The sequence below is a fragment of the Haemaphysalis longicornis genome, unplaced genomic scaffold (assembly GCF_048455015.1).
Source record: "Haemaphysalis longicornis isolate Haplotype H1 unplaced genomic scaffold, Haemaphysalis longicornis Haplotype H1 scaffold_1, whole genome shotgun sequence".
In the NCBI taxonomy this organism is placed as follows: domain Eukaryota; kingdom Metazoa; phylum Arthropoda; class Arachnida; order Ixodida; family Ixodidae; genus Haemaphysalis; species Haemaphysalis longicornis.
Window position 1 is genome coordinate 176,281,039 of NW_027526203.1, and position 21,868 is coordinate 176,302,906.

Below are 21,868 nucleotides of genomic sequence, written 5' to 3' on the forward strand. Positions count from 1 at the left end.
CACCCTCCTAAATTACAAAATCCAAGCTGCCAAAGTCTGACGCCAACGCCCGCTCGACGAACCCAAAGGAAATCTTGTGCGCCTCGATGGGATGATAGCGGCAATGAGATAAACGCCGGTTTTATAACGAGAGGGACCCCTGTTCGATACCGACCAGCGGGAGCATCAATTTCTTGAGGCGCGCACTCCCACCCGTCATCATGGGATCCTTGCCCCCCTCTCTCCTCTCGCCATTTTCTTCGGATTTCTTGCCATAGCGTTTTCCCCTCTCTGGTTCGCCGTGCGGAATTTTTCTCTTGAAGATCTGCACGGACAGAATAACGCTTCAACAGCTCCGCTGTTATTAATATCGTGGGGCTGTGGCAGCGCGTTGGAAGTGTGGAGAAGGAGCAATTTTTAAATATTTAAAGTGGCCCTAAATAAGTCCGGATTTTCAGTGCGCTACCGTTAGATTATGTATGGTTTTTTTCCTTGTTTGCGTGTGAATGCTCATTGCCATTCAAGGTAGCATTGACGTAGCTTTTCTCCTGCAGACGTAGCCTCGGTGGCGAGGCTGACGCTGAAGACTATGACGCCGCTATTGTAAGCTTGTAACACTGCCGATAAACGCTTTCCCTTTTTCTTGTATGCCTGGAAGCACCGTGAAAGGTATAGTTATCGCTAGCACAGAGTAGCACTGCGTGCTTTTGCTCCTCTTGGAGATAGGCGTACCATTTTGTGCTGTGCTTTTTTGGGGGCTTTTTTTTTTAAGTGGTTATGGAGTAAGTTTATTGCTGCAGCGGAAAGGAAGCAGGCCAATAGCCGCGATATAGCACAAATGCCGTCACTCGTGAGGGAAAACAATGCCCACACTGAGAAAGAGGGGTAAATGCGCTCATGCACTCCGTAGAGATGTTAACCATGCGAAGACGTAACGCGCGTTTCTACCCGCAACGCCTCTGCCACTCCCCGACGTTGTCGCTCCACCCGGGCTTCGCGCACTAGCTCGCTGTGAACTCGCTTCGTTGCGATAAATCCTGCTAATCTCTATCTTCTTGCTCCTAAGACCTCTCCAACCTGGTTTTTTTCGTCCATGCACATGGGAATGCGCCCGGGGGAGAGTTTCCTGCGTACACAGGCCCGCGGGATTTTCGTGTCGCTTAGCCATGCAAACATGCGCTATAAAAATCTGCTGGGAAAGCTTATACGTTATCTGATAGGCGTAGGCCATTATTTTTGTTTAAGGTTGTTTGTGACTTGCTATTCTATGCACTAAATGGACTTGTTGAGCACGTTACGAATACATTTGGGAAAAGCATTGCAGGGTCCGTTTCAAGTGCACCGTGGCTATTATTGAATGGTCTTATCGCTGCAATTGAAAGGAAGCGTCTAATACGCATGACGATGCTCTAATGACATCACTAGAGTGTGCAAACAACGCCCAGGCAGGGAGAGAAGGAAAAATATTTTTGAGGATGTTTCTAAGACATCTCATAGGCTTAGGGGAGCACTTTTCGACTGACGTATTTTGAGGCCCCTTTTTCTAAGTGCTGGATGCACGTTTTGAGTGTGTTCAGAAACCAATTCATATTTGGAAAAAAAAATCTGTCAAAAAGCGTTAAAGGGTGCACTTAAACAGCGCTCACAATTGGATAAAAAACTGGAGGAGATACGGCATGGTATGCTGGCTGTGAATTGAAGTTAATAGTTAAAAAAGAAATATCTAGGAAGAACACACGTGCGGAAAAGGGTGAGCGAACATGATTTGTGAAATGTCACTTTATAATGTGGGAATTGTAAGTATAGGTGCAGCATTTCTTTGAGAAGAGGCCTATTAACGGAGTCCCTGTACATGACGCCACTCTTGTGGTAATCATGAGCGCTTCACAAATCACGCCGGCGTGTTGTTTTCGATACATTTTCATTTTGCCAACATCTTCAAGCATAGGAGAAATCAAGCCACATGGGGCACTTCCTTATTATTGATCTTCTTTTGTTCTTCTGCATAGCCTTAATGTCCCTGAATGCGTGTAAATAAATAAAAAAATGAATGACTGTACTTCTTCCTCTACTTGCTTATAATGTGTTGTGATGCTCCCATACAGGGTCGTTAACGCAGAGTCTTATATTGCGCATAGTATAATTTCCCGCAGGATAACTACCTTTCGCACACTACCTTAGTGACACTTACGGGAGTGCCTAACACGGTTATTTCTACACACAGTACCAGAACTCTTCTCTTGGCTAATTAGGCGGCACAATCCTTTATTATGTGCACCGAAAAAAACGCGTACTGCTGGCCACAAAACATTGCGGATGTGCAGTGCGTGGTGCAGCTGCGCAAATCTGCATTGCTGCGCCACCTGCCGTCACAGACCGCCGGGTCGAGGCTCCAGAAACTTGCGCACCACGCACGCTTTGTGCATGCCGGTCCTTACGTTGTTATCAAGGTTCTCTGGGCACTCGCTTCCCCGTGGCGTGCTTCCCATATTCACGGCAACCACTGCCGCGCCGCGTGACCATCGTGGCGGTTCCGCTCTCACTGGTAGAACAAAAAAATGTAGCTCGAGGACGCCTTTTGCGCGGGGACCAACTTTGTCTTAATATATGCAATCTATACAGTGTAATGGGCTGGTTGAACAATAAAGTAATTATAGCGGAGCTCTTATTGGCTAGGATCTGAAGAAAACTGCGTGATCCGACAGGGTGTGTAGCCGTGAAGCCATCTTACTGTTGAAAGTTCTGGAGGTGTCAATCTAATGTCGGTATCTTGAAAAACATCTGCGAAATCGGCGCTACGACGATTTAATGTCAACAAATTACGGGCTCAAATCACTGAACGCCCCTTTTACGAGGCTCCGCATAAATGGATGCAACGTTGGAAGATTTACGGGCGTAGCAAGTATGCCATTTCATATCAAGGTTTTTCCTGTGAAGGTGAGTAGGTGCACCGATTGGAAATGTCGCAACACACAGCTCATCTTCGTTGAAAAGAAATTGGGGAAAATGAGTGCCCTTCCACTCTTTAAAGAAAGATGACCAGCGGATCTGGGCACAGTACAAGTGAACGAAAGAAACACGTTTGTAAATTGCGATTGCGCATACTTCCCATTTAGTCACCCGAAAGAAACTTGGGCGCAGTAGTTCTATTCTAGCGCACAAATATTGGGCTGCCCGTTTCCTTCCCATACAAGCCCATGTATTGACAGCAGATAAAAATATCGTGATATTAACAACTACATCGTTAAATATCTAATTTTGAAAAGAAAATGATAGTCGGCGTACCTGCAGAGTGGTCCTAGGAACCAATTTCAGAATGACTTCTTCAAAACCCTTAACGCAGTATTCACCAGAAAGTTCGCTTTGCCGCAGCACACCTTGTCTACGCATGCAGTTTTCTTCAAATCCTAGCCTATAACAGCTCCGCTGTAATTACTTCAAGGTTCGACCAGCACATCACTTCGTAGATAGCATGTATTCAGACAAAGTTGATCCCCGCGCAAAGGGCGGCTGCGAGCTACGTATTTTGTTGAACCAGTGAGAGCAGCCCCGGGGCGATAGTCAAGGCGCGCCATAGTAGCTGCCGCGAATATGGAAAGCACGCCACGGGAAAGGGAGTGACCAGAGAGCCTTGATAACGAAATAAGGTCCGGAATCCACGGAGTGCGCGTAGTGCCCAAGTTTCTTGAGCCTCGACACGGCGTACTGTAGCGGCATATGGCGCAGCAGTGCAGACTTACCCCTCTCCGCCACGCACACCACAGCCGCAAACTTTTGCGGCGGACAGTACGTTTATGATAGCCGAACAAGCAGCTGTATTTATGTAGTGACATTTCAGAAATCACGTTCTTGTTGATAAGTTCCAGCTTAATAATTGAGGACCAGCAAAATCTGATCCGGCGGCCCACCCGTGCAGAAACAGCACATGGCTACCGGGAAGGCGGCCGCCCATCGGCTCTAAATCTGTAAAATAAATGTTTGTTCTCCTTACCAAATAAATTGGCAGCGAGTGCATCGGATTAACTCACAGTGTATTAATCAATACTTCGAAGGGAGTGGTACAAAAGTGCTGTAATTGATTGAGGAAGCTAGAATGGTCAGCCATAACCAAGCACTGAAAGTGGCTTAGCCACACAGAGAAGGGGTTTTTGATTGTAGGGTAATTTAACGCTCCGACGCAACGCAGGCGATGAGGCACGCCGTAGTGGAGGGCTCCGGATTAATTTTGACCCCCTGGGGATCTTTAACGTGCGCCGAAATCTCGTACACACAGGCGTTTTTGCTTTTCGCCTCCATCAGAAAAGCGACCGCCGCGGCCGGGAATCGAACCCGCGACCTCGTGCTCAGCATCGCAACGCCTTAGCCACTGAGCCACCGCGGCGGGTACAGAGAAGGGGGAGGAATTGAGGAAGTGATGAGAGCCGCAAAATCGCTTACAGAACCACGAACAAACAAAAGTCATAGCTTTGCCCCGCTTTCTGAGTTAACTTTTACGGTAGATACTGGCGGTAATGTTATGTTATGGGGCTATTTCTTTTCAATGATAAATGTGCAAGGTTGCAGCAGCCCGTTTTCTAAACACGCGTGCGGGGATTCAGGATACATTGCTTGCTCAAAGTTCAAATTTAAAAGCGATATTCTGAGATGTAAGTGCTTGCCACTTACCGCCAAGTTGGCGTGATGAATGAGCTTGTCCAAGTTGATGAACCAGTGTCCGGCACTTTGGTAGTTGAAATCGTTTCCCATAGTGACAGGAATGTTGTTCGTCTGGTAGAAGTCCGCCTTAAAAATTCAGTGGTAAAAATGCAGAAAACTATTCAACACGAAGTAAGCGCTTCGGGGATCCCTATAACGGCTTTATAATATTCTAAAGTGTACCTCTTCTAAGTCCATAGCACTCTCTATGCAGCTGCCATGTCGCGTTTGACTAGTCAACATGTAGAATCATTGGTGTGACGCCGATTGCCCATTTATTTCCTGGATCACCCCAGCAGATCGGCCATGAAAATGTATTTCGCAAAGAACCTTGTGGCGTCATCTGGGTTCAACAACTGGTACACGCAGATTCATTCGATAGTGTGAAATTGAAGAACAAACAATTTCAAGTTATAGTTTTAGAGAGATTTTGAAACAATAGTCTGCCGCACTTTGGCGTTGATTCAATAAAACAAATTCTCAGAAGCTCCGTTGGGAGGTCCTGAGGAGATGGGCTTCATATGCTTACTGAATTACGTATTTTTTTAACTCACTTCGTGTTGATATTGTTTCATAAAGTGAACGTATATAAAACAAATATCACATTTAGTTCCACAAGCCGCAGCCTATGCCAAAGTATCGTTTACACCAAATAAATGTGGACAAATTGGCGACTAAAACACAGTCATTCGGACAGACTAGGAGGAAGCGAAGCTACAGTGGTAGCTGAATGGCGTGGCGTTGGGCCGTACCGCGTACGATATGGGGTCATGGGTCTGCGCAGCTCGTACTGGTGGCCCATGGCACCTTATGTTTTGCTCAATGAAAAGTCAACCTAGCAATCTTGGTCGAGAGTATTTCTCTTCTTTTCTACACAGGTTAATTGCGTACGGGGGTTGTTTGAATCACAATTGAAAAATGTAGTTTAATTTATTAGAACACTACTGCTCTAGCTTTTGTATGTGTGCTTATCCTCAGATTGGCCTAAGGTATCTCTAACGCCAAATAATGTTGACCAGCATGCACCTTTCCATCAGTTGAGCAGTTGGGAAAGTTTTTGGTATCATTATACCTTTCGTTCATCATAGATGCTCTTTGCGCACAGCTGCTTTTTGCGACGACACAGCTCGATACCTGCCCCCGGCAACCTAAAGGGGCTGCCAAAACGTGACTTTATAGAACCAACGACAAACGATTGCCGGCGTGTACTAAGATGCGCTCGTATGTAAAAAATATCTTACGTATTTTACAAGTTCGGGTGAACTATATATTTTCCTAAATAGGTTGAACTACATCCAAAGAGTCTGCGCGAAGAATGTGTGAACTTGAAGTTGCTTTGCTCTTTATAGAAAACTTGCGTAGTGGCTAGCAGTGTTCGATAAGGCGCATTATTTAACATCACTATGATAAACCCTAATAAAGTATCCTTTGAGTTTGACTTTTTATTATTAACAAAAATCTAATTTGTCACATCACAGTTAAGCACAACGCACAACTTTCTCCCACCAAATCTCAGGCACCTGCAGTACCAAATAACCGTCCCAAAAGCTGACAAAACCTACTAACAGTGAATAGATAAATACAGCTACCTAAAAAGACTTCTTTGACAGATATTAATAAACCGACCAGAGCAACTGGGACGCCCCCTTGACACTCAAGGCCCATCCCTTTAGAAATATTAATACATAAAATGTATTTTATATTCGAGGTTTTTTTCTGTTTAACCATAACACTGCTCACCACATTTCACTGCACATTTCACTGCAATCACATAAGTAATAGTTATTTCTGGGGAAGAAACGAGGGACGTTTTTCAAATTACTTATATGAATGTCAAAGTACGAAGCATTTTAGAGCTGCGTGATCAAAATGTATGGAACGAAGCCCATAAACAGCAACAGCTATTTTAAAGAAATTAAGATTATCTCGAATCACTCGTAAATACGCACATAAAATATGCCTTGGACATTCACAGAAAGCAATAAACAAGCACTGACTCAAAGATTTTTGTGGTCGAGATCAAACTTTTACCGAAAACAAATTATTACACACAATTTTTTCAAAAGACCAACAAATCCATCCATAGCAGACTGCACGGCCGCATGACTGCAGGGATACTCTTAGTCAACAAAGAACGTTGCAACAAAAAGGGCTAATTTTTGTATTTGCTTAAGCTATTCCTGTTTTAAATTTGTCTAGAAATTATTTTTAGGTGCTTTACTCACTTCACGTAATTTAAATGGCCAAAGCCCGATATAGATTTGCAGCATGAGATGGGCCGTCCTATTTTTATAAGGGACCCACAATAAAGCTTATATAGTTGGATTTTGCTGCTTTTGGTTGGAATGGATGTGGACGCATTGGGTACGGCTTCGCTAAACGCCCAGCAATAATTACTTACAGCGCATTTTGAATACAAAACGTGTACTCTGATTGCCGCACTTTAAAATATTCAGCTCAAAACGGGCAGTGAAACAAGCGCATTAGGTTACAAAAAAATGTAAGGCAATTGCTTGGCTTATCAGCGCAAAACACAGATGTTTGTGTGTACAGTGAATATTTCTCAATATGCTGGGGTGGTAGAAAAATTGCAGAACCTCCAAAGTGGGAAATGTGGAATAGATGTGTCAGCAGATCTGCAACACCCCAAGAACCTCTTTAAATTCGGCTTCATCATTACAGACACATGCATTTCTGGGAAGGATTTTTTCAGGCGCCATGTGTGTCGCCTTGTGCCTAAATATGAAGGCCCCGAGGGCCTTTAAATAAATATCTTCATTAGACTGCATGTATCCACGAAAGCACTCTATACCGAGCTATTTTAAAGCCGGTTGTCGCCGTTACTTTTACGCACGCGTGTTTTGCTGAGACCGACGTTTTTCAGGGGCTATACAAGGAGTCTCACATCGAACTATGCAGTGTTACACACGGGGCGTTACAGACGGACATTCCGTTTTCCCCTGGAGCCCAGATACAAACGTTTGAGCATTTCAAACGCACTCACGAGGTGTGTTCTGAACAAACCCGTTCATACTACATGACGGTTGCACAGGGCTTGTTTTCAAGGAGCGTTTGAGGAAAAAATAGAAAGACTAATTTTGATGTTTCACTACGCATATCTAGAAATGGAAAGTGAAAGGAAACGCTCCAACGGCAAGCATTGCTATATGATAATGCGAGCTTGATACTGCCATTATGGGCTCTCCTACACAATAGCTATTACGCCCAGTGGTTTAACTGTAAGATGGCTCCACTTATGGGAAATTCCTCTATTGCAGCGGTCACAAATGTTTGCGGAGGGTGAGACTTGTAATCGCAATTATTGAAAACAATTGTGAAAAATTGCGTATCAAGGCAGCAAACGCTACAGACCAAACATTCAGCTCTATAAGTGTGAAGCGAACTTGCACTCTCGCAAAATGGTATGAGGAATGTGTAGAGGTAATATCACACCTTACCTGCTCCCTTGCATACGCGACGAAGGCATCGATCCTTGTATCGACATTGTACTCCTCGCTGTCACGGTCGTCCTTTAAAACAAAAAGTGTGCAGCAGAAATGTAGGTACTATTATTTATAAGATGTACTCCAAATCACAATAAAGAAACTATTCACATCATTGTTTCTTATTGCAGTGCGTTACAATACATTGTTAAGAGCTGTAATCGCTGAGCAGCCATTTTTACCCTTACCTCGTACTTCAGTGTGAGAGGTGCGCAGTTTCACCTTAAATATATTTCTGACAGGTTTGGTTACTGACGATGCGGTACACGTCTTACCCATTGGAAAAATAACGCTGAAGGAGCTTGGCAGAGAAGAACCTAATTCGCTTACAATTTCCGAAACTGTGAGATGGGTTATAATCAATGCATCCAGTTCAAACCGAGACAATTAGATGTGGAAGCTTTATTAATAGTCATGGCAGCCTGGTGCTGAGTTTTTTTAAAACGTTACAAAGTGGACTGTAACATCACTCGGCCGTGCAAACTTGCAATGTATGCGGTGACAGCATTCCAGTGCTGAGACGCGATTTTGTGTTGAGAGATGCAATACAGAAATACGCGAATATAACAGCATAGCGACGTTAGCAAACTCTCAAATTTTAATTTTCAGTAGATCCACTTGTTCTGCTTGAGCTTTGAGCGTCTTTGTTGTTCTAATGGCGCTCCACAAAAATCAAGAAATTTCAGGTATTTCTTACGCAAAAGCCAAGAAAATTGCATGATTGCTATAGATATCGTGTACATCAACCGACAAAAGATCATATATGACACGAGATGCACATTAAATTAAGTAGTATTCTATAGCAACCAAATTTGTTTGCTTTATTTTTGCTTTATTCACTAACAGGTCCGACAACCTACCCTCCGATCTTACGTTGCGCGAGTTGCACAACTGTACCGTTCAGTAATAGAAATTACCGCTCAGTAATACCGTTCAGTAATAGAAGTAATAGAAACCTTTACCGCATCTCAATAGAATGAAATACTGCGTAATGAGGAATGTATTCTGAAACCAATATTGCTTTCTAGGGATGCCCCTAAGCCACACATTGCAAACGAATGCTGACGCATCCGGAGATCAAACAGCTCGTATGGAGCAGCGCATTTAAAAGCCACTCGTCTACAGCAAACGCTTATTGTGGAATCTCGGTTCGAATTTAGTGCCAATGATCTATTAGTAGCACAGCTGGTGTAATGGCTGCTGCCTATTTGCTCAGCAATATTAGCTGGATAAAGATTTTTATTATTAAAACAAAATTACCGTTTAAATTATCAGACATTCCTTAGTCACAAGTTTTATTGTCTGTCAATTATGTATGTTAGGTTTCCCGAAACGTAATAGACACGTCCGTGACACACAATGTCGAACACTCCGAAACCTGTAAACCAAATAACCAGCTAACCATAGAGTTAGCCTACTTTCAACGTATTTGCATGTAACAAGGTTTTATATTACAGAACACCAAAATTGAGGTTATGCGTGTAAAAGCTCTTTTTATAGCATAAAATAACAAGGATTTATCATTAATACTACATGTTCGCCTCACCTATTCCACATTGTCATCGTGTAGCAGGGATCTCATCGTGAAACTATATACAAAAAAACGGACCATGACAAACCTACATCGCGCCAATAGCTGCCCCGAGCGTCCAAGTGATGACACTGTTTACGGGAGGACATGTATTCCTTACACAGACCCATGGACAGGAATGATGACTTAACTATAGTGTACAGGGATCAAAGTGCTGCCACCACGAGCAACAAAAGGGTTTCTCAAGTCTGCTATACAGAATTTCTGGCGTATAAACCTTGCATTGGTTCGTTGCATCATTTGTATGCCGTGATCGATATTTGTCACGGTCCTCAAGGAAATAGATATAGCGCATATTATCCAAAAAGACAGCCGTACTTGCACCTTTGCGCAAATAGTTGGCATACGTATTCTCTTGCATTCAAAAAGGTACAGCCACGGCGGTATTATTTAATAAACATAAGGCATCAGGTTTGGTTGGCTATAACAATAGAATGTTTAAAAACAGTTTTTGTTCCAAGAGCTCTAGTAGAAGTAGTTGTTCCTGAAGTAGTTCCTGCTGGCAATAGTGTTTTTATTTTTATGCTTCTTTTTGTCAGAAATATATGCGAAAGGCTGCCAATATGAGTGCCTGAAAGGTGAATTGGTGGCTGTGTCTTTTGATTCGTGATGGTAGAATTTTTACGATGTAGTCTTCTTTTACTGTAAAGTAAAATAAGTAACTTGCCACAATTGCATCGTCAGAGCAGTAAACGTCGAAGCAAAATCCTTTAGGAGGGCTGTAGGTGTTTGGCAAGATTCCGGTGAACATATTGGCCGCAGTTCCTGCATTTGAAAAGAGTAAATGCGACATAATTAGGCCCCACAATTTTTACAATCACCTGTAAAAGAGGACCAAAATGAAATTATGTCCATACATTAAATTCGTTAATCTTTAGCAGTGTCACAATGGCGGATCCGGTAGTAAAACATCGCAAGAAATAAAGGCGTCAGAAAAGGGTTATCTTGAATCGATATTGAATTGTTCATCGCCATCAATTAAAGCGCTTTTGGACGAAACCATCTCCTTCACTGAAAGACTTGGCTGGTGTCATTGCTGATTAGTGCTGGCTTTTCCTTCAAGTTCTGAACAGCGTACTACAGCGCAACCGGTTCTGGTGTGGCTTACATACATATGTCATACAAACCCGAGTTCACGCTAGTCTTACCAAGGGTGGCGGGATCGCGTATACGGGGCATAATTAGCACCGCTATCTACGGAAGCAGTAACAAGGCAAAAACCGAGTTTGCAAAAAGTGAGCATTCAATAAAATATCAAGTAAATTGAATTTTTAACTAACATTTTGTATTGTTGAAAGCAACCAAGAGTCATACGCGGAATCTCTTTTGAAGCAATAAAATACCAATATAAAGCCAGTATGCGTAGTCCCGGGAACAGAAAGCCGCAAGAATAATATTGAGAGCCGCAGTCTTAGAAGTTCGTGTTCGACAAAGATAACGCTACTGCAAATTTCACAAAGTCTAATGCATTTGTACCAATAGTACTTTGTAACAGTCATGATGGTTTGAAATAGATGTTCATGTTAGCCACAGAGAGTGTCTACATTGTTGGTAAATAAAAAATAATAACGTATGTGTCCAAATCACTCACTGCTTCAAACATGTTGGCATGCATCGTAAACCCCATCTCAAATTATAATCTCTGGCTGTGAAAGTGCATTACCACCAAAGTAGTGTAAAATACTATAGTATGGGAGACGGGATGTTTGCGTAAAGCCGACCCGCTAACCAAACGTTTTGAAATAACTTCGGTCATCGCAACTATGAGATAAAGATTTGCTGGAAGTTGAATTAGTCGAATTAAAGTGTCTGGCAAATCTGTCCCCTATTTTATTAGTTGCAATAGCGTGAAAGGCAGTAAAAACTGTGATGAAATGGGTATTTTGTTTTTGCAAACTTACAAACCGGCTCACGTTCCTCCTACTTCCTTCCCCACGTCAACAAGGAACATGAGGAGGAGCCTATTCAGGACATGCTCTCCTCGAGAGGTAATGTGATGCATTATTCAGAAGATTGAGTAGCGAAATAATGGTCCGTCTGATTAGGAAACGAACATGAACAGTACAGCCAAGAACAATACAAAAACATTCTAGTCATCTGTATCCCCATCCGTCATTGTTTATCATCAATGGCGGAATGGCCCTAGCAGGCTTGGTCGTTCGTTGCGTTACTAACGAGCATGGAAATGCGCCACTTCCTCTCATGAGCGGAATCACGATCCAACTCTTCATTTCACATGCTGATATCAGGCAGGTGCAGGTCATCTCAACGTGAGGGAGGAAGTGATATGATGATAATGACGATTGCTATGCGTAGTGGCCATGTAGGCACCCACGTAGATACGGAGAATGTTTTGAATTGGGCCATACAGCTTATTCTAATATAAATTCCTCCGGTTCAACTACGGTAGTGGAGGAATAAAAAATCGCGAGAAACTTCTAAAGCAGCTTAACTTTTAGGCAGCCTTCAGTGTTCCTTGGCCGTAGTAGCTCTGCCACTACAAACGGTAGATCGAGCAAAAAAATATGTGGTGGATGGCACTTCCGCAATCGCACACGAACCCGAAACGGGAGTTTTTCACTGTTGTCAGATGTTGCCTCATGCTCTGATGCACTACTCAAAACGCTTTGCCCTGCTCAGAAACGCCCCTGTACGTTTCCTTTCGCATGTTTTGTGGAACCTGTTGAGAATCTGCGTGGAATTCTGTTTGAGAAGGCTGTTCTAAACTAGTCGGCTGTCAGAACGAATTTTAGTTAGGGAAACCGGAAAAGTTCCGCAGGTCGTGATCATAGGCAGTGAATTATTCATACTCGATTAATATATCTGTGGGACCGGTCACAGGCGGCCTGCGCCGTTCAGTCTGCAATTTTACGTTAAGTACGACTTAATAGAGAAGCAAGTCAAGAAATGCTCAAACCAGCCAACAAGGCCGTTCAACTCCTTGTCCATTACGGGCAACGCTTATATAATCTTCACCTGTTCCGGGCGTGAATATTCGCCATGCTACAATTTCTTCATAGCTTTAAGAAAGCTAGACTTCTGTGCGGCGACAATGTAATTGACCGGAATGTGGCACAACGAGCTAACGCTCCAAAACTAAGTTATTGCAAGGCTCGGCGTGATTGGATCAACGAACGGACATTATGAACTGAAGCTTAAACGATTGCAGACACATCGGACTCTGCTACTAGTGGGTGCAAACTAGAAACTGATTTATACTAAACGTTTACCTGACAGTTCGTTTTAAACACGACGGTTTTAGCGACATGTAAAAACGAGAGTACGAACAGCACACAAATTTCATGTAGGCCTATAGCCCGTTGTTTGGGCCTTCTCTTCCCACGCATGCCTGTTGATTTGGAAGCTCCCTTCCTATAAGCTATCTCTTCTTCGTCGACGGTTAAGGATGGGGCGCTGACGAATCCGCCTTCCAAAATATGTGACTTTTGTGAATTGAAGCAGTGTAATATATTTAGGCGGGATCAATCATAGCTGTACAACAACAATCCTGGGGGATTATTATATAGTTTTCGTCTAATTCTTCCATCCACGGTGTTTCTGCCGGCATGAAATTTTACTCACGTTTACACAGCATATATTGCTATTACCAAACACATACTAACTAGTCGCTGTCAAACTTTAGTAGTTTCGCGTTTATGTTGTGTTTCCCTCAACTGACAGCTTCAGTCTCAATGCCACTGTAAGTTGTTTCAGGGCGGTTCTGTAAAACTGAATATCGACAGCTTGTTCCCTTGGCAGAACGCACAGTAGGCAGCTGTCCCCTAGGCACAAAAAGTAGGAACTACATTATTAACGCGAAAGCCTTATATGTCTCTTTGGAAGGTGACCTTGAGTGACTCCGGCGGCGACAAGAACAGTGAAAAAACCTATGAAACGCCAAAACCGAATCTTAACATCCCAGCCGGGGATAAGAGATGAATAATGATTTAATGATCACCAAGGCTAACGAAGGGTTGACTACGGATTGATCGTAATAAATAGTAAGGCCGGTTCAGATTGAATAAAGGTTGAATTCATGTGGATAAATATAAATTGACGTGGATTAGGGTGAATGAAGTCTCTACGTAGAGATGGTGTCATTTGATGTCCTCCGTATTAGGCGGGAACAAGGCTCGTGATATATCTAAGCGACCGACAAAGGAAAGTTATGAAATATATGTTTTACGTCTGAAGTGAAAGCACTTCAATTAAGTAGGTCTCCAAGAGCGATCTATCCGTGTATCTTTGAATACGTAAACGCTATGTAGGCTGCCTACCAGTTAAAATGAACGCTGGCCTCCAGGACAAAAAATCAATGCATAAAGCTGAGATTTGTACTTCAGAATAAAAAAAAAAAACGCTACTTAAAACATGACATAAACTGAAACAGAGTGTTATCCGCCCACAGTTTTAATGACAGAATTTGGGCAGCGAACGTCACCTGCATGACATTTTTACAGCATCCGGCACCTTAGTAGGTTAATGTCCTGCATTTTAATAAGAATTTCTGTCTATATTGTTGACTATATAAAACGACAAGATTTCTTTACCCGAGAAGTTTCGCACACCTGTCCTTTAATCTGACACCTATCTACTCCTGTATCCCTCCTTTATGAACGGCTGGGGAGTCTAACGAATGAAGCAGGAAATTTCTGCTGAGTATTGCCGTAAAGGCAATGAATATCGACACCCCGCTTGTTGTTTGCGGCTTTCAATGCATTGTTCGATTAATATTGGACAAGCCCTGAGAAGAAGACGGAAAAACAAAACTTTGACAAGCGCACCATTTAAGAAAGCAGAAAGAGCAAAAAGTAAACAAAAATGAGCGACTAAAAAACGGAATACAGAAGTAAATGAAGCCGGACAGAATCACCAACACAAATCCGACCCAGTGCAAGAAAAACCAGAAGCACGCGGCGCTAAAGACTTTCCAGACTGTTGTTCTCAATTTAAAAAAAACTTAGGTCCTCATTCCTACTTCGCTACCTAAAAATAGTGGTTTTTATCGACGGATCAATATTTACAAACTTTTTACGCGCTAGGTACACTGTACCCTTTACACTCTAATAAATTTACACAGGTGGACTTCACCCCAACGCTCACAAACGTCAAATCAGCAAGCCCAAATGTGCGAGTTTGGCAAAAGATGAGGCCCAGCATGGGGTTAGAGTGAAGAATAGAATCTGCGCTGGGACAATGCGCTGTTGTCCCAGCGAAGATTCTGCTTTTTAATCAAATCGCATGTTGGGCGAATTTCATCTACGTCAAATTCGGGCGTTTTTTCACGCCATTTGGTCAAAGCGGAAGGTTGTACGAGTCGGTTACTAACTAATGAATCCATACTGCTAGCGAACGGGACACTGGATGAGGAAAGAAAAGACAAAACACTAGAGTTTTTTTAGTATTTTGCTTCTTCGCCCAGTGTCGTGTTCGCAAGCAGTATGGGTTCATCAGCGATTGGTCGCTCTGGTGCATTGGGGTGGACCTCACCTGCGGCAATTTCTCAGAGTGTATGGTCTCAAATTCATATAAACAAAATCCAGCCAGACATTTCCAAATGCTTAGCCATTTTTTACGCGTGTAAATGTTACAAACAAATATTATTTAATCGGTGTTTTGAGCCTAATTAGCCGTTTTATGGCAAATGTCTTATCTGCACATGTTGTGGACATCACGCTTCATGTACACCGCTCAATTTTTGAGCACGTTTTGCGTCATTGCATTGTCAACACAAATCGTGGTTTCACAGTGTTTATCTCTCTGTACATTTATGCTCCTAGGATAATGGTAGTGAGTTTATTTCGAACTGAACGGAAACGGCGTCTGCACGGTTGGGTAGCTACTGGTTTCGCAATTTAGTTATAAGGAAAATTCCCGCTGACATCCCCATGCTTTTTCATGGCCCGCTGCTAGCCATTCGCCAACAGCTCGTACGCTTTTCGAGACGTAGGCGCATACTTACCTAAACCGATGATTTCTGGACTCTCAATCCTACGGTGCTTGGAGACTGTGCTAGCATTCTGCATATCGGAGACTGCATTCATAACTATCAATTAAGGCTTCACGCACCTGCTTAGGACTGTACAGATATAAGCAGAAGGCGACTTCTACAAGAACCAAAAGATTTACTAGGAAAGAAAAGCTTAGATTGAGGAAAGTGTTGAATAGTTGAATGCAGGGTGACAATTGGTGGATCTCATTCATTGCGAGCAGCCCAGAAGCGGTGGAAACGCGAGCATGCGGTTCCAATACAGTCACACAGCTAAGCTTGCTCTCACCAGCAACGTCGATAATGTTGAGCTTCATAACAAAAAACAAAATAGCTGAATACCAGGTCATTGATTTCATTTGTCTTTAACTACTGAATCAAAGTGGACTACTGGAACACTTCGTTTGGAACTGAGATAATAGCCCAGAAAAGAATACCACAAAATAAATGACGATGAGGAGGGAGGTTCTGTCCTTCTGTATTCGTTGCGCACGTAGCATCGAGTCCTTCTCTTGATCACTGTATTTTTTAAGCCTTTTATAACCAAACTTGCTTCCACGTTCCTCAGGCCATAGTATATAATAAAAACTAAACACTGCCAACTCACCGAGATTGTCACTGGCGTCCCAAATAAACTCTAGCTGCTTGTTAGTCTTGCGGGCTTTGAAGTCTTGGTAGTCAACTCTCCCGAAGAAATACCCATCCATTCCCATCTGTAACATAAACGTATTAATAGTTGGGACCTGGTGACATCATACCAGTTATGGATGAGCCATGTCTATAGAAATGAAAATACAAACTCAAAAGCAGCGTCTTTCAGTCCCGCGCTTCTTTTGAGACTTTACTCAACGTTCGGTCGCTTACGGAAATCAGTAAAATTGACCTAAGGTGTGTCAAAACCACAGCCCATGCAAAGAGTTACGGATTCGAAGAAAGTTTCCCACATTCAGGAAAAAATAAAAGATGGGAGAGGGCAGAGGTAAATTTATTTTGATCAAAGTATAAGGAAAAACTTGATTGGTGAGGATGAGAATGCTGTTAACTTCTTTGCAATGTTTATGCAATTTCGGGGATTTGTAGTGGCTGTTTGATGCCTGGTGAATTCAGACAAACACTTATCTTTTTGCAAGGACCAGCTCAAGCTACATATCTGCATTGCTCTATTAAAGTTTCAGTGGCCACCTCAATGTATATTTCAAGATTCTATATTGTTTACAAAAATTCAACTTTGTGGCAACAGACACCAATAAGGGCACAAAATTAGAATAAAAAGAAGAGTAAGAATAAAGCACTACAAATAATATACAATGTACGTCCTCAACCACTACTTCCCGTTAGCAAAGTGTGTTATGGTTGACTATTACTTCGTTGGCTTTTAGATCTATTTGAATATAACTGATTATACTGGTAAACGTTTGATAGGACACTCTTCTCGGGGCTAATATACATGAGTTATTATATAAGGGACCACGAAGACAAAAAAAAATGTTTCGTTCATAATAAAAAATCTACTGTCTCCTAATAACAATGGTAGCCATTTTAAAACAAAGTTCGAAAAAATAATCAACATATTAAGAATAGAAGAGACGGGGCTGGTCACCACCTATTTTTCGCTCAGCCCTTGTGGTGTACCATGGATTGTTTAGAGACTACCGACGGCCGACTGAAGCCCCCACTAAGAGTCATGACTGCGATTGTAGTAGTACCTCTTCTTCTGTTTGGTCCTAGCTACTGATAATAACATTGGATTACCCACTGATATCCTGGTTTAGTGTTAGCCTTATTACGTCAGTGATGACGTTGCGCACGGTGAAATGTAAATACTTTATACTTCCTATTTTTTAATAAAAAACAACCTGTAGTGGGGCTGGCACGGAATTAAATGAGTTATGAAAGACTAATCATTCCAGAATTGCTGCGGGTGCGATTTTCTGTAGTCTTTTTGAATGTTTGTTCTGGTGTTTTATAAGCTTTTTTAGATGTTGTTTGGTACGGAAAGAATCAAAATGTTACTTTGTTAGGCGGAAGAAAGCCAAAATTACTATCTGGTAACACTGCCGTACACTCAATAGCGTTGCGGCGTTCAAAATTATTTGGGAGTTTTTCCAGCAGTCCGCTAATGTTGTGCATACTTTACGCGTGTTTGTTGGTACCTTCTTGTAAGCATTTTCAGCATGCAAGGCTAGGCAATAAGGAAGTGCTTCTAGGAGATCTCTATAAGATTAGACAGCTGTGTGAGAGGTACGAGTACATTCGATGCGCCTGCCTTCGTCACAAACTTGTTAACGTCTTTCACCTGCGCGAGCAAGGAGGCGTATTCCCTGGAGTGGCCGAATGGATCAATCTGCCAACCAATCCTGGGTACGCCGCAGTCTCCAAAGATGTCTTTCAGTTTGCGTATGCCGTAGGTCATCTGGTCGATGGTGTTGGAGTAGTGGACGCTGGCCTCGTCGTTCATCACCCATCCACCACTGATAAACTCCATACGACCTGCAAAATGTCGCAATGAGAGTTCGGATGAACACCACGAGTAAAGACAGGTTGCACGAAGTGGTTTCAGTAATATCATAATAATGAAATTGTTCTAATTATAATCGTATAGACGTAATATTAATATATTGTAATAGTATAGGCATCTTCAGACTACGACACAACTGAGTTGTGTTTCAGGGCTTTACAGCAAAGGCACACAGTTCAATCCGAAAAAGCAGGTGCAGCTTTCAGGCTCATGTCTGTCCTTGCAATAGTGATTACTCTGGAGTTATTTAACGGAACGTAAAATATTTTCGCGCGGCCTACATTTGAAGCGAGAGCTCGTTTTGTGCACACTTTCAAGTCTAACACGTTGCGCTATAAAGCTCCAGAGCCATGGAAACTACCCCTTAGAAATGCATAGAGAGTAAGATTTGACAGCGAATTACACATAAAAATATTCAGTATCCCGGAAAGGCTTTTTACACGTCTCATCTCCAGCTCTACTTCTTGCTTTATGTCAAATACCACTTTCTCAAAGTTGATTTACCAGGTTCCCTAAGAGGTCATAATTTTGAGCGAGAACGCGGGGGATGGAATGGATAACGGAAGATGAAGCGTAGTCGCTTGCCGGATTCGAACACTTGTCGCACGGAAATTATGCTATGATGTTGTACTTTCTCGTCTCTATAATCTGCAGTCATGCAATAACGGCGCAAAACTGGTTTCGTTTTAATAGTTGTGGTTGGCGCCATTTGTGCCGAATGCTAGGATGTTCAGGTTTCGGTCCGTGAAACCTGGCTGATGAGATAATAAATAGCTAGTCTACAAGGTTACAGGGTTTTCCAGGTAACTAAGCTCTCTAAGAGTGTGTGATAGAGGTAAAGTTCGCAGCAGTGACAGCACAGTCGACGCATCGCGTAATCTGCATTTTCGCACTGCAGGGAATCTGGCCGGACCTGCGTGATCGCCAACAGTACAGCCTGTGCGTGGAAACCCTTCTGCGCGAGACCTCTGCGCCGGAAGCGACACAGCACCGGAAGCGACGCAAAGACAGGCCTGCGACACCAGGGCGGATCAACATAAAAGGGTGTCGGTCCTAGGTGCCAGCATTCGGTAGCAGTGACAGCACAGTCGACGGATCGCGTAATCTGCATTTTCGCGCTGCATAGAATCTGGCCGGACCAGCGTGATCGCCAACAGTACAAGCGTGCGCGTGGAAACCCTTTTGCGCGAGACCTCTGCGCCGGAAGCGACACAGCACCGGAAGCGACGCAGAGACAGGCGTGAGACACCACGGCAGATCAATATAAAAGGGTGTCGGTTATAGGCGCCAGCGTTCGGCAGCAGTGACAGCACAGTCGACGCATCGCGTAATCTGCATTTTCGCACTGCAGGTTGGTGTATATTCTTTGCCAAACAGTCTTGTATGTTATATTGCTGTCGCTGCTGCCGAACTGTTCATTGTTGATTCTTGGTCAACCACTCTGTTGCAAACCCTCTACTTCATTTCGCTGAGAGTATGACTCAGCCCACAGCTGTGACGGACCGAGATAACCATAGCGATTTTCGAGAGCTTGGGACCAAAGTTCGAGAGATGAAAGAAAGCATAAATTTTTTCAGCGGGAAATATGAGGAGATGAAAAAGCAGCTTGAGGAGGCACGCGTCGAGCAGGATGCACTTAAAAGAGAAAACGAACAGTTGCGTAGCAAGTGCAATAAAAAAGGTTCGGTCATAGAGGAACTGCAGAGGCGAGTTGTTCAATGCGAGCAGTACTCGCGAAGGTCGAAACTTGAGATCAAAGGGCTTGTCCAAGAAGAAAACGAAAAAGTGACTGAGCTCGTTAGCAAGGTTGGGGGCGTACTGTATGAACCCATATCGGCTGATGATATTGAGGTGTGCCACCGTGTGCCCACTCGGGAGGAAGGCAAGTCGAACGTAGTGGTACTGTTCAAAAGCCGCCAGATGTGCGACGCTGTTCTCGAAAACGCACGGAAAGCCCGTATCTGTAACAACGCTCTTGAACCCCCTGGTCAAACACAAATATTTAGAAACGAGCATCTATGTCCTGCCCTGAAGCGACTTCTCTTCCAAGCACTAACCAAGAAACAGGAATGTGAATGGCGGTTCGTCTGGACTCGAAACGGCACAATTTTCACTCGCAAATCAGGATCGAGTGACAGGGTTCGCATTGGATCCTGCCGTGATTTGAGCAAAATTGCCTGAACAGGAAGGTGCTCAAGGCCCTTCGTTTTTGGATTCCATTATGTATCACGAATTCTGTTCGCCATCCGTCATCGTAGTGCCACTCCAGGCATCGTCCACTACCTGCGCTATCCATATTAACGCACGATCTGTTCTGCCAAAGCAAGATGAACTTTCCATATTTTTGCCGAATGCAGCTTCAATTTTGACATAATCATGTTCACTGAGACATGGTATTATGAAGGGAGCTAAATATTAGATTTTGAGGAATATAATCGCTATTTCATTAGTAGAACAGAAAAAAGTGTGGGGGAGTCGCCGTGCACATCAAGCAGCACAAGGCTTGCGAAGTGTTACAAGAATACACATGTGTGACGGCCGATTACGAAGTACTATGTTTGAAATGTGATAGGGAATTATATGTTGGCGTTTACGGCCCTCCGTCAGGCAACACGAACGTTTTTCTCAATTTCATTGAACATATGTTGGAATATTCTCCTTTCAATCAGTACCGCATGTTACCAGGAGGCTATTTTAGTATACATTTGTTGGACGACATCTCCCCTTCCAGCGAATTCAGAAACATTATCAGTGCCTGTGGTTTTCAGAATGTAATACCAACACCTATCCGCGTTACTCAATTTGAATAGACTGCACTTGATCTGTTGATAGTAAGCGTAGATACACCAGTAGAAGCAGCCGGTACCATAAGCTACGATATTAGTGACCACTGCACAATTTTTATCACCTATTCTAGCACTGTAGCACAAAAACCAACGCAGCAAAGGGTTACAAATACAGATGCCTGTCAAGTGATTCTATGGAATCTTTTCGAGCACGTGTGCTAAATGCTGACTGGTCAACCATCTGTAGCATGGTTAACGCAGTTGAGGCTTACAATGAATTCCTGTAAATTTTTAGCTACCACTACAATGCTGCTTTTCCTTTCAAAACTATAAAGACTAAAAAAAGATACGAAAACCCTGAATCAGCCCCCAACTAATGAAAATGATAAATAAAAAATGCTATATTTAAATTTTTTTTTGAGGACTAGGGATCCCAGCGAGCTGCAAGAATTTAAGAAATACCGAAACAAGCTTAATGTAGAGTTAAGAAAGGCCAAAGGACTTTACTTTGATAATCTATTTTCTGATATCTCAAAGGAGCAACCTGACCGGGTGTGGAAAGCGATTAACCAGACATTGAACCCCGCCGACGCAAAAGGGATCCCACTTGAAATGACAGTAGGAAAAAATATTTCAGGGATTCAATTAGCCGAATACATCAACGCTCATTTCACAAATATGGTGCAACCGATAGGTGATTCAATTCATACACCAATTAACTATCATGCCAACACACTATTTCTCCAACCAACAGAAGAAGCTGAAGTGTATCACGCATTCATGGGTTTAAAAAATAGCCGGGCAAGT

General features: G+C 43.0%; 1 protein-coding gene across 1 annotated transcript in view; it reads right to left on the bottom strand.

Annotated features, from left to right (window-relative positions):
• The window catches only part of LOC144139672 (lysosomal alpha-mannosidase-like), a 97,194-nt gene that overhangs the window by 42,540 nt on the left and 32,786 nt on the right, over positions 1-21,868 (bottom strand). The window contains exons 4-8 of the mRNA XM_077671965.1: positions 18,054-18,247; positions 16,365-16,470; positions 10,436-10,533; positions 8,133-8,204; positions 4,645-4,761 (exon numbers count right to left, since the gene is read on the bottom strand). Of these exons, the coding sequence (XP_077528091.1) occupies positions 4,645-4,761; positions 8,133-8,204; positions 10,436-10,533; positions 16,365-16,470; positions 18,054-18,247 (587 nt within the window). The remainder of the gene's footprint in view (positions 1-4,644; positions 4,762-8,132; positions 8,205-10,435; positions 10,534-16,364; positions 16,471-18,053; positions 18,248-21,868) is intronic.